The sequence below is a fragment of the Dysidea avara genome, chromosome 1 (genome assembly GCF_963678975.1).
Source record: "Dysidea avara chromosome 1, odDysAvar1.4, whole genome shotgun sequence".
Taxonomy (NCBI): Eukaryota; Metazoa; Porifera; class Demospongiae; order Dictyoceratida; family Dysideidae; genus Dysidea; species Dysidea avara.
This window is the reverse complement of record NC_089272.1, coordinates 45,831,858-45,846,622: the sequence shown is the minus strand read 5'-3', so window position 1 is coordinate 45,846,622 and position 14,765 is coordinate 45,831,858. Positions and strand designations below refer to the sequence as shown.

General features: G+C 37.1%; 1 protein-coding gene across 1 annotated transcript in view; it reads left to right on the top strand.

The window, feature by feature from the left end:
• Positions 1–14,765, top strand: part of LOC136265747 (uncharacterized) — a 212,528-nt gene that overhangs the window by 3,258 nt on the left and 194,505 nt on the right. Inside the window, exons 2-3 of the mRNA XM_066060660.1 lie at positions 3,961–4,228; positions 9,116–9,159. Of these exons, the coding sequence (XP_065916732.1) occupies positions 3,961–4,228; positions 9,116–9,159 (312 nt within the window). The remainder of the gene's footprint in view (positions 1–3,960; positions 4,229–9,115; positions 9,160–14,765) is intronic.

Here is a 14,765-nt window from a genome sequence, read left to right as displayed (position 1 = left end):
GCCAATTAGATAACCTGACAATAGAAACCTGTTAAGTGCAACAAATGTTGATATTTAGGATAGTCAACCAGAATTGCTGTCACATGAAGCCTTTTAAATGCAACAGTAAAATAATAATAAAAAAAAACTATCGGATTAAAAAAAACCTTAATGTACTAGAACAATGATGCTATCACTTGTTAGAAATTAATGCCCATACAGAACTAGATAGATGTGTACTACAACCATGAAGGGTGATTAGTAGGAAATCACACATATTTTGTGCAATTATGGAATAATTGTATTCATAAAATTGCACTATTGTAAAGTAGGGACTTTCCCAACAAGCTATGCTGTAATACCATCATTCATCTCTTGTTTCACTACTTTTTATTGAATAGATCCCTACTTCATTAATTTTTAGATTAAACATTTTTTTGTTGCGAAATACTAGTTTGTTTAGTTTTTTGTTGTAGCACAACTAGCTAGTTACAGCTTATTAAAGTACATACTGTGCCCAAATTGGAAGCATATAGGCCCGTAGTAGCGTGCATGCATAGTTTACCTTTGATCGTAGTACAGTGGCGCTCCGAGATCTATGACCTGTCTCAGTATGATGGTCCGTGTTCTATTCACCTTGGCCAGAAGTTGTTCGAACGATAGGCCCTTTTGATTGTCTGGAGCTCAGTCTCGACTAACAGGATGAACTAATACAATTTCCACTCGAGTACTATCCAATCACATGAATCACTTGCTGATCTCACCATCTGGCACTGAGTGGCGAAGTCAGTGTGTTCAGAGGAACAAGCTGTTGAGTATCAGTAATCATAATCATAATCAGTCCGTCTCAAATCTCTTGCAGTCCAGGCATTGGCAAAAGTCGAAGACAACTCAGCAGCCTTAATGTTTGACGTGCAACACTTGAAATTATAAGTGTGCCGCTCTTTCAGCAACATAAGCGCTTTCTGAAATAATTTTGTGGTGTCTGCAGAAAAGCGTTGATACGGAAAATTAACGCCTCTGTAGGGTTTCAATGCTTGAAGAAGAAGACAACCAACCTAATTGAAGATAAAAGGAAAGACAAGGCGCACAGGGCGTACACTCATCAGAACCCCAAAAGGCACATTCCACTGGTGAGTTTGTTGTTGTGGCGTAAAATGGTGGCCATGTGCTGCTTCGTTTGGGCTCTAGGCTTGCAACTGTGGTCAGGCAGTGAGTAAGGCAGTGAGTGAGGCAGTGAGTGAGGCAGTGAGACTAAAATTCAAGTTTTTGGCAAATTTTTATATTTGGCCACCTGTAAGTGTTTTGTTGTATTTATATGTATTATATGGACTAGTACTATCCCATAAAGGTGATTGTCATCACATAAAAAGTCTGTAGGATGATTAAGGCAGAATTTTGGGTAGCGCACGAAGCATTCACCATGATCCCTACTTAAACAGTACGACCATACCATTTGATTTAACCCTTTAATACCATACCTGTTTCACTGCCCATACAAAAGTCTCAATAGTAGCAGTGAAATTTATCCCGTATTTCACTGGTAGCAATGAAAAAGTTCTAATTGCAATTTCATTGGCTAGAATTTATGTTAACAATGTAGCGCCAATTAGTGTGGACGCGTGTTTAGTACATAGTGACAAATTGCGTATATAGCAACGCTAATGCACAGCATGCGTATATGCAGCGAGTATGGTATTAACTAGGAATAGCATGCATTGGATAGCAGTGAAATTTGGGATAAATACCACTCGTGTTGTATTGGAAATGGCAAATTTCACTCAGCTTCGCCTCGTGAAATTTATCTCCATTTCCAATACAACACTCGTGGTATTTATCCCAAATTTCACTGCTACCCATGCTATTACTGGTACAAACCCGCTGGATTTACACTTAATAAATTCGCATGCTTTGCACAAAGTGCTGCAACTTTCGAAGCGTCCATCCCACGGCTATACAATTTATGTCATTCTACTCGCGATGAAGCAAGGATCAAAATGATACCTAGGGTTTTTACCCTAACGCTAAATGGTGAAGCCAAAACTAGCCGTAAAAATAACTTTTCGGTAAGCAAACACGCAAACCCTTTACATACCTTTATAAAATGGTCGATAACTCGATGGTAGTTGATCCTATCGCTCTGCAACAACTTTCATTCAACTCTTCGTGAAATTCTGCATCAGGCCATATATGACTCACGTGAGTAAACCCACAATCGAAATTAAACACGTAGCAAGAATTTAGAAACACGGAGAAGTGACTTGTCGCTGTTCACCACTTCATAACAAGTGAGCCACTGTAGTTACAGTGTTCATTTAACCTTCTCCAAATAGCCCAATAAACACTTTTAATCTATGTGTATTTGTAGGCTGTAAGAATTAAGTTACCCCACCTAGTGTCGCCATGCATGTCCATATTGTGTAAACACGCATTTCCGAAAAGTTTTCTGCAGGTTTAAGGGTTAAATGTAATTATAATGAAATTGGGATCTAAGTGATAAAAAGAAGTGAAACAAGAGATGGATGATAGTATTACAGTATAGCTATTTCTTTTGTATAACAAATATTTTACTGAATGCCGAAGCAGGGATTTTCCCACCAACCTATGCTGTAATACCTTCATTCATCTCTCTTTTATTATTTGATTCCCTATTATTTTAAAATTAAACTAGGTTGTTCACTTCTTTTGTTATAACATACAATTACACAAGTATGACTGTTTTATTGAGGCGACTACTGTATTAGAGTATCTCAAGTCAACCAAGACTGATCATTAGGCATGGTCACTATTTCTTAGTTTCAATGTGCTATTTTTATAATCACAAAATGATAAGCTCATCCTGTTCCAGTAAATAGATTATTGTTAAGAGGTGTGGTCTCTGCACTCAATTGGTATTAATCACCCAAGATCGTTAATGGGTGTGCTGAAGTTACAGGCATCTACCAGGTGTCCAGTATCTTTTACAATAGTGCAAGTACTTTAAGTAAGTTTGTGGCATCTAAGTATGCTGTTTGAAGGAAAATGTTAATATGGAAATTAACAGCTTTATATGGTCTTATTGCATGAAGAAGACAACAACTACCTATTTGAAGATTAAAGGAAAGACAGGACAAGGCAGTACTCATTGGAAACCCAAAAGGTACATCTGACTGGTGATTTTATTGTGGCCATACACTGCTTCATTTGCTTCCAACCTTTAAGCAGATGGGTAGGCATGCAGGAAGATAAAAATTCTAAGTTGAACTCTTTTTTTTTAAATTCTATATACAGCTGCTCATAAGTATTTTGTTTTGAATGCTGTATTTGAAGTTGGATGAGTTAATATGTAGGGACCCGCCGATTATGCTCATAATTTTACCTATTATGCTATGCTGCACTGCTCAAAAATTTACCTATTATGCTAAAATTTATGCTCAATACTTACCTATTATGCTCAAAGTATGCCCAATTATTTAAGCCTCAGTTCTCATGCTCTGCTAATAATTTCCAGTTTATGGATAAATAATAAGTGGCTGAAGGACAACCTTACTTGTCAAAATGCATATCACAGAAAAGATCGATATACTCTAATAGAACAGTCAACTTTGTGATTGTTCTATTAGAGTTACTGACTGTTCTATTAGAGTATATCGATCTTTCTGTGATAGCTATTTTTATAAGCAAGAATTCGTACTGTTACAAAATATTCTACCTATTATGCTAGCATTATGCTCAATGCTTTCAGGTACCTATTATGCTCATAATTATGCCAGCATAATCGGTGGGTCCCTATTAATATGATTCTGTAAAGGTAATTTTCATCACTTAATATATTTCTAGAATGATATTTAAAGGTGGCATTTTAGGTGGTGTGCATCATTTTAGACGGTTCTCTACTTAACAGTACAGTGTACTGTACTGTTTGATATGCATATGACGTGTATGAGTATTTGTGGTACAATTATTTGTATTTGGACTGTACTACTTGGTTATTGCACATAGGCAAATACTTTTCAGTGTGTGATAGCTCATGGTGGAAATGAATCGTTTGCAATATTTTTGTATGCTGATGGGAGGATGCATTGGACTACTGGTGATAGATCTGGTGGATATAATGGACTTGGTGGAACTGAAGCTCTAGCAGGAATTAATGCTGGTGATGGTTTCAATTCATATACCATTCCTAGGTCACTAACATCAAGTATCATTTATATTGATGGGACAAGCAATGTAGGGATTCCTGGTGTGTGGATGTTTCGGATTAGTAAAGGTTTGTAAATAACAACATACGTATCTGCCACAAAAATTATTTAATTCTTGCTTTCCTAACAACTTCTACCCACTATTATCATTAAGTACTTTATATCAGCGATCTATCTAATAAAAGGTGACCCATAATATATGCATCTATAAATCTATTCCAGACTAACAATATGTGTCTTTAACAACAATAAGATTGGTGCAGTTGTATGTTGGTAAACTTATGTTGAACATTAGCAATGTTAAAACACCGCAACAAGGAACATAGTCAAATAGGAGTTGCTTACAGTAGTACTAAGCAGGGATCTAAAGCCTCCAGCTACTGAGAGACTATGAATATTTAAGTTGTAATTATAAATTGACATAGTTTCTTATTTTCTTATTTTATGTAAGAAATTGCCCTGAATTGTTACAGTAATGTACATTAGTGTTATACTGTAATAAAACTTGTTTAATACCTATATCTGTACATTAGCTAGTGGAGCTACACATGCAATTGCATGCTGATAAATCAGCAATCAAAAATAAATATTTTACTACTAAATATGACTGTCAAGAATGCACTTGCATACCAAGGTTATAGAAATCAAATATAAATCTATCTATTGTATGTCAAAAGCCTAGTAGTAGAAACTCACATTCAGTTTTTGCATGGCTTACATTTACAATGTTACAACAAATGGTCTATAAGCATTCTTTTCCCATTGAAACTGAAATTCAGAATTTATAACTCTTTCCAACAATAGAATTCCTTTAATAAATCTGTTACAGTAGTTATTCATGGATATTTATATGAATGTTTAATTGGTGATGTCATACTGCAACCCCAGTTAACATGCTGATTGGTGTGGAAACACCCCAGGGTGGTATGCACTCGGCATATTCAAGCAGTGCACACTCCCGGGTGGAATCACCACTTACCATGTATTTAGCATGTGTGCATACAAAATAGACATGACTATATAATTTTTTCCTAGCTATACACACCACCCTTCCACTGCACCTAGCTCTAGTGCCTTTTTTTCTAGTTCTAACCACAATAATGTTTCCCACGAAACCATAAAGTGTATGCAACAACACCAAACAAACACTCATGCAAATATCTACCACATAACTTTGCACAATTGTGACCCAGTCTCTGAGAAAACCGGTCTTATCGCCCATGTCAGCAGATTCAATTTTTCACCTAGGATACACAGCTACATAAATAAATTATCTAATTCCACATTTAAAATCAGCTAGACTTGAGTGGTCTGGTTTTGCTGGCTGCTTTTCCCGAGCCCAGTGGCGAAATGTACGTGTGGTGTGGGGCCTTAATGGAGCTCTGGTCAGCCTGGGAATGTCTGTATGTGGCTGTACAGCTCTGTGGTGTTGAATAAGTACTTCTGCTGTGAATTTCCTTTCATTTTAGCCAGTTTTGATACCTCACTGGCTCAAAATTTGGCCTAATTCATCCCTTGGCCTTCCTTTTCAATTTTTGAACACCATCTTGCCCACCTTCCAGGGCCTCCACCTCCCACCCAATTTGCAACTTGCGTGATACTGTCAACCTCGGTTTAAGAACTATCTAAAATGGCGGGAAACTTAGTTGTTGGCTACTTACACAGTGGATGCTCTGGAAGGTAAAAAATTGGTGTAAAACGTGAGAAAATTTGGTACACATAGCTTCAACCATTGGCGAGCTACAACACACTAAATACTTAAAACCGGCATTTCTCGATACTTTTAAATAGGCAATAATCCCAGTTTTGTCAGACTGGGTCACAATTAGTATAGCAACGTAGCCCCCAAAATTGGCAATATTGTGCACTTTTTCATAAAACCATGAAACTTTCCGCATAAATAGTACTCCTCATGACATGCATTTTTAGCCATCGCTAAGTTAACCTTTGGTGACCTTTCCAGCTATTTTTGTACAGAACATTTATCATTTTTGTCTTTGAGGCATTAAATAACTTGTTAAAACATGGTACCAAAATAAAGATCTTGTTGATAGAAACAACTTGGTTTTTATTTGACCTAATTCATTACAAAGTTATGATCATTTTTACTAGCTACAAAATCTGATAAATTTATGCAAAATTATCTGTCCATGGGTAATTCACACCTAAAGGGCAGGTAAATTTATCAGATTTTGCAGCTAGTAAAATTGATCATAGCTTTGTAATTAATCCACCTATTGACTTCAAATAAAAACCAAGTTGTTTTTATCAACAAGATTTTTATTTTGGTACCATGTTTTAACAAGTTATTTAATGCCTCAGAGAGTTAAAGACAAAAATGATAAATTTTCTGTATAAAAATGGCTGTAAAGGTCACCAAAGGTCAAATCAGCAATGGCACTATATCTAAAAATACATGTATTAAGGAGTACTATTTATGTGGAAAGTTTCATGGTTTTATGAAAAAGTGCACAATTTTTTGGTTGTGCCGCTGTACTAAATTGCCATAAAATATACATAACAGCACAAAGCACAAATAACATTCATACAGATATCTATACACAAGTACTTTGGGGAAAGGGCAACTAAGAAAATTGTTGGAGTAGGTGTAATAAAGTTTTGCACAAGCCACGCAGACAAGCATTGTGGAAATGGCATAACTGGATTTACAGTTGACTATGAAGCAAATATGTCTTCCAATTAGTACAAGATTGCAGCAACGTACCATATATGCATAGCAACACAACGTGATAGCAGCAACCAATGAAGAATCATATAAGTTAAATTTAGCATAATTGGTTTGGTTTGGCCATGCATAGATAATTATCACTTCATCCACCTGCCCTTGGTCTTCAGTTGCCGTTTGAACTATATATGTGTATCCAAGTTCAATATCAGTAAGTGGACACCAAGTTCAATATCAGTAATTGGACACACAATAACTAAGCAAACAATGTAACTAAGTTATACATACAAAGGTTCAAATTTTTATATTATGTGGGCACCATACAAAGCATGTACAACAATATATGCACTGGTAGGAAAGAGGGAAAAAGTTTTCTGTCCGTGAACATGCCATGCACTATGGCATGATCTTGTGATCTCAAACCTGTCAAGCCAGTTTATTACAATGAATCATTATGATGTCATGTATTCTACAAGAGTGGTTCAAGTTTTACCTGAAACAAGTGCATTGATTTCAGTTTGTGGCGCTAGCACTGGGCCACTTTGCTAATGTTCAATACCGCTTTAATGGACCTTACAGTCATCTCATGGATTCTGTGTTGCTGAATTTAATTACTTTACCCGAAAGGCTAGTTTATCACTAAAGGATGCTGGCTTCATTTACTATGGTACGGTACGTAGTATCCATTCTATGCCCACACCAAGGTATGTTAACTTCAATTTATTACATTGCAATAAATTACATCTAAATCCTCAGCGTATGATCAACAACTACAGTATGCCCAGTTGCCATCATTATCCAGGGTACCAACCCATTGTCTTTAACAGATCATTACCACCACCTGTAACACCATGTATCCAAGACAAAATCCATAAAGAGGTGACTTAGCTGCACTCACACCAAAGGCAATGTTTGGTGCACCAAAGTCAACATGTTTCAGCTGTCTGCAGAAAAATATCCTTTTGGATAAACTGTTACTGGCAGTCCCTTCCAACTGAAGTCATCAAAATGTTAATTGACTCTCTAGTCCTGCGTAATCTATGCTCTGCCTGTTTGGGGTACAATGTTACCTTCAGCACATCAGCAATGATTACAATGGTTGCACAACTGGGGTGTGTGCATTGTTGCCTCCTTACAAAAGTTTGACCATGTGTTGCATCATCGACGTAACTTTAACTGGTTATTAGTCTCATCCCTGGTCAAATATCACTCCTTGTGTGCTATGCAACAGATATATCATTTGGCACTTCTCCGGATCCACCAATAGTGTTTTGCTCTAATCATCATTATATACCCAGCTGTTGAGTAGACATATACGACCAAAATGTTGTAGACTGTCGGCCACCCAGAAATCATTTCGGCACATTTGTGCATATTGGTGGAATGACTTTCCAAATGACATTGTTACTGCTTCTGCCTTGTGTGGTACTTTATATGATTATATTTTATGTAATGATATTTAATATATTAATTATTTTGTGTAGTTAATGAATTTTGTATCATTACTGTGCCACATATTGCATGTCCTTGTGTCTGTGTCTGTTATTGTATAGTAATTGTATGCACTTGTATTTATGCTCCTGTATGGAAGAACAGCTTATAGCTGAATACAAGATCTTAAATAAAAATCAACCAATCAATCAATAAATCAACTTTCAGACAATTTCCTGTAAGCTTTCCAATCAAATAAGATAGAAAGTTTGATTACAGGGTTGTACTGGCTCCTTAATGGCTGATATGCAGCAAAAACCACATAGAAATGTTCATCCAACTATATGAGTCCATCCACATGTGCACCACTCTTCACAAGGCCAGAAACCGCCATTCAAGTTTGTCACAACACCCAGAAAAAGATGTCTGTTAAAACTAGCCTTGTGTAGTTTGAGTTTTGCTGACAATCAAAGCCAATAAACTCGTAGTGTAGCTATCCACTGGACATGGCGTTAGTTTGATTTTGCTTGATGTGAGATTTGGATCAGTTTTGTAAAATTTGGTCACATACATTATGTTATTAAGAATCACTTGTATTCCATAGTAAATGGACATACAGTACGTACATAAGGGACATTGTATTCTCTCTTTATACATATCTCTCACACAGCTGCAATCTGGCATCATTGCTTTTTATTCCACTTTACAAGTGCTTTTCACTGTCAATCTAATCTACTATGGAATGCAAATTAAATAATCATGTCAACTAAGGGTAGTTATTAAAATTAATGTATAAAGCATTTTATGTGTTGTAACAATTGTTTGTGTTCTATTACAGAAAAAGATTATTGCCAACCAGAAATTAGCACATGTTTGTCAGAAGTGAGTAGTACACAAAATGTGCCTTTTCATAAACTACAAAATATTATACATTACCGATATGCATACTGTAGATGATAACAGTGTAGACAGTACTTACAACAAAAGATTCTCGCACGTGTACATGCTGTGTATGGGATGCTGTGGGTGTATGTATGTAATATATATAATTATATGTACCACTTTCACACCTCAGATCAAAGGAAAGCCAGTGCATATATATCACATATTGAACTGGTTCAGAAAAGTTAATGAGATATATGCACTATTAGCAGTGTTTGTATCTTGTTTAGGCTGTGCACATATCTCATTATCTCAAGATGTTGTATAGTTTGGTGTGCATATATCATGTTATCCCATTCCAAGAAATCCTCTGATGTCCTCTTGTAGCAGAAAAAAGATTGCATTAAAAAGGGTGCCAGAGTAAAAAAAGAGAAAAAAAGAAATAGCCTATTGCTGAATTTGAACTCTGGACTTTGTATTCATGAAACATGTGCCCTAACAACTAAGCTAATTTTCTAATGTCAACAGTTATGCTTAATAGCCATCTTATAAAGGCATGCGTAAGTTGATTGGCATAGGTGTTTACTTGCGGTTTGCATGCGGTTTACAGACAAAAAGTTTTTACCGAGGGGTAGCCAACGTCTTGGGACTCTCATACACTATCTGAGAAATCCAATTAGAAATCTATTAAATATTTAGAAATCCCAAATCCCAATTCACGTGCAAAATAGGTTATTCTCATTTTCGTCCATTCATGAGTTCAATTATGGTCGCCGCTCTATGCAACATTTCAAATTGACAGTGCAAAGTACACCTGTGTCTCATCTGAAGTTCCCAGCTACTCTCTCAAGTGTTCCTTTGCAAAAACTTGAGGTAAAAATGTCACCGTAAAAATCGAAAATAGAATTATATTGTATTAACAAATATACTGTAGTTTAAATACAGAAATATTTTTGAAATACTTAAATATTGGGACTCTCGTACACCATATAGGGTTTTTGTGTGGGTGTTGGCTACCCCCCGGTTTTTACTCTACTCTCTTGCACTAAATGTCCTGTAAACAACAAACGACGCCTGTTAGAAACTTCATTTAAACGTTGGCTTATTCCTAGATGATGAGTGCTTTATTTGGTGCCAAAACTGCTTTGATACATACAGCAGCTGGCTAGAAAATACATGAACTCAAATGGAATGCAAGACGAGCAAACAGACGGCTTTTTGGCTTTATACACATACTGTACAGTATGTAGATAATCAATGGATGCCTAAAATACACATATGTTTGAATCAGCAATCAGTATCGTGTGTCGTGCGGCCCAAGAAGCAGTCGCACCACACCGTGGGTATACTGACAGGAAGAAAGAAAACATCATTTTCACACCTTTGTACCTCAGTGATACCTTATCTGATTGGAACCAAATTTGCTGTATAGTTGCCTGCCAGCTAGGGGAGTCCACATTCCAAATTTGAAGGAAATTGCTCAAGCCATTTCCGAGTTACAAGCAGCCAAAGGTTCAGTTTTTTTCTTAGTTTTTTTCTGCTTCATGTTTTTGCACACTTGCAAATATTGCTATAAAATGCAAACACGTACTCCAATCACCTTGAAATTTGGTACACAGAAAGCAGTACAAAGGTGAAGTATAGTATCAAATTTGGTGCAAATCCGATGAACAGTTAAGGATGTATGACCAATTATTCACATAGAACAAAATCAATTTGTCACACCTACAGGGTAACCGCTTCATGAAATGAGTTGAAAATCATTTTGTGGATAGATCAACCATTGTAGGAGTGCCTTTTGGTGGTTTGAAAGTAATCGAAATAAAGATCATGGAGATATGACATGAAACTGAAGGTGTGTAACAATTGTGCAATTGAGATTCGTAAATAAAAATACCAATAATTTTCACGCCTACCAAGCAAACCGCTTAGAGAGTGAGCTGAAAATGGGTATATAACTGGAATAGTCACCGTAGAAAGTCCTTGCAGTAGTACAGATCAATTGGATTGCAAACCACTGAGTTATGATTCCAAAGTCTAGTTTAATGCCAGTTGCTCGTGGGCTACGTATTGTGCATTTAAACTGTCGAAGCCTTTTTCCACATAAGGATGAAATATTTAACTTGCTGTATAGTTTTCATCTTGATGTTCTAACACTTTCTGAAACATAACTTGATGATACAATACCAGATAGTGAGATTCTTCCTGGTGGATGTGATTATTCCCTTATTCGTCAGGATAGAAATCGTCATGGTGGAAGTGTTGCTATTTTTATTTTTAACCACTTTTGTCATTGTCAGAAACTTGATTTTTCAACTGGTGAAATTGAATCATTGTGGGTGGAGCTTTATCCCACGAGTAACTGATCTTTACTGTTGTGTTGTGCCTGTTCTAAGTTGGACTTCTATGAGTACCTCGCTTTGGAGTGTAAAAAGGGATTTTCACATGCCTCAAAAGTTTTGATAGTTGAAGACTTAAACTCTAACATCTTGTCTCCTCAGTTGCCCGAGTGTAAGCTATTGGATAGTTTTATTGATGGTTTTGACTTGTGTGCGATGTTTAAGGGGCCTACTAAAATTACAGAGTCTACATCTACTCATCTAGATGTGTTTTTGACAAATTGTTCATTTTCTTTTACTGATGTACTAGTGAAACCTATTGGATTTAGTGATCATCATATTGTTATGGGGACCTACCTTGCTCGAAGGATACATCCACCTCGTACCCACAAAGTGATTTCTGCTAGAAACTACAAAAAGCTTGATTCCAACTTACTTTGTGATTTATTTACTGATACAGCCTGGGATGTTGTTTTTTCCTTCGACAATGTCAGTGATACTGTGCAGTGTTTTACTGCTGTGCTGCTGTGATTGTTAAATTTCTTAGTACCTGCACGTAACTTTCATGTCAAGTCCTTGGGCTGCTGGTGCTGATGATACTGCTGCCCATCATCAGAGAGATAGGCTCCATCACAAGGCTTTTGTTACTTGTGACTCAACAATCTGGCAGCAGTATCGTGCGTTACATAACAGAATAAACAAACTGTTAAGCACTGCGATGTGTGCATATTTATCTCAGACTGCTTCTTTGGCACAGGGACGAGCTTCTAAATTTTGTTCTTATTTTTGCCATTTGTCATGTCGAAAGGCTTAGACGCCTATTTCTTTGGAGAACTTGAATTTTACACTTGATGATTTAAATCAACATTTCCTGACTGTTGCTGATAAGGTTGTATGAGGAATTCTCCTACATCTGTTTCCCCACTTTCATTTGTTACTGCAACTGAATCAACATTAACATGCTACCTACACGACACAACATGGCACTTTACAGCATGCCCTACACAAACCACCCTTCCACCGCACTGAGCTCTATTCACATTACTTCACATGATAACTACATAGAAACATCACTTCACTTGATCAACATACATGTATATACATACATACAACTCTTTGGGGGAGGTAGGGCAACCGAGGTGAGGTGTATATTGCTTGAAAAGGGAGGCAACGTGTGTTATCACTGTCGCAGTTGCGCTTGCAAACCATATTTAGTACCATCTTTGAAGTAAATTAATATCGACATTAATAACGCCCAACAGTACCTACACCCAACAGTGCTTACGCCCAACAGTACCAATGCCCAAAGGTGCCTATGCCTAATTGTAACCACACCCAGCGGTACCTATACCCAACAATACTTACAGCCCACAGTACCTACACCCAACATAACAACACTTTAGCATTACCAACATTCAGTCGCAACAAACCTTACAAACATTCAGTCGCAACAAACATTACAAACATTTAATCGCAACAAACACTACAAACATTTAGTCGCAACAAACATTACGAACATTCAGTCGCAACAAACATTACCAACATTTAATCACAACAAACACTACAAACATTTAATCGCAACAAACACTACAAACATTTAGTCGCAACAAACATTACGAACATTCAGTCGCAACAAACATTACCAACATTTAATCACAACAAACACTACAAACATTTAATCACAACAAACACTACAAAAATTTATTCAGTCACAACAAACATTACAAACATTCAGTCGCAACAAACATTACCAACATTTAATCGCAACAAACACTACAAACATTTAGTCGCAACAAACATTACGAACATTCAGTCGCAACAAACATTACGAACATTCAGTCGCAACAAACATTACGAACATTCAGTCGCAACAAACATTACCAAAATTCAGTCGCAACAAACATTACAAACATTCAGTCGCAACAAACATTACCAACATTTAATCGCAACAAACACTACAAACATTTAGTCGCAACAAACATTACGAACATTCAGTCGCAACAAACGTTATGCACATCGCCACAAATAACCACATGTAATTGCAACACATAACCACATTTAGTTGCCACAAACACCGTACATATAATTGCAACATATAAGCACATATAATCGCAACATATAAGCACATATAATCGCAACACATAACCCCATTTAGGCACATTTAGTCACAGCAACCATAACCATAGTTTGAACATGGTATTTAATGGTGGATTGCAATAGTAATAACACACGCATCTTTGGACTATATTACTGGATAGCTGAAGCCTAGTTAACGGATTGAACCTTCGTGCTGAGAATAGTGGTCCAGTTTGGTGATGTAAAGGGATCATAGTTACAAACTGTTGGAATGCCTTGACAGGACAAGTTGATGTTCCTGTTGGTGAGAAGTTTAGAATATGGCCTTTGCGAAAGGGATCTGTTTTGGATTGCCTGATGGTTACTGAGATATTTTGAGGGTTGAATTGGATGTCTGACCACTGTAGTGATGAACTAGTAAACTCACTCACACAGAGGAAGCCATTACAGGCTATTGTAAATGCTGCCCAGAGAAGGCGCTGTTCCAGAAATGGAAGGTTGCTGGTACGGAGTTAATGTTTAAGTGAGTGAAGCACTGTAATAATAATGGGTAAACAATGGTGGGATGATTCACCTTGTAGACGACATACACCTCTAATTAGCAACCGAAGAGGTTCATTATCAGTTGGATCTGGATGCCCTCTTTCTAGATGAGCCAAACGTATTCTCGCTAAATACACTTTGATAGTTTTATAGGATACATGAGTTGCTAAGTGAGCACAAAAGAATTGGAGTGTTAAGAGGGAAGCAGAGTAAGGAGGGATGTTGTAGGTGGTACAAAAATTGAGGAAAGAGGTTTCTCCAGATTTGTAAGTGTATCTAGTCAATGGTGCTACGCTGAGGTAAACAAGTTGATGGAGGGTTGAACAAAGGATGGGGTTGGCCATGCAGGGATGTGATCTGGATTCTGGTGAGCAGATGGTGCCAGTGCTCGGAATCTGTTGACCTGGAAATGAGAGAGGGAGTCAGCTATACAGTTGTTAGTACCAGATATGTGTGTGATTACGATGTTGATGTGGTGATGTGCTGCCCTTAAATATAGCATGCACACCAATGCCATTGTCTCCAAGTCACGTGTTGAGCCTTTACGGTAGATGTCGACCACTGCTGCATTGTCACAGTGGAATAGGATCTTTTGTTTGGTCCAGAGGTGACCCCAAGAGTGGACTGCACATACAATGGCATAAAGCT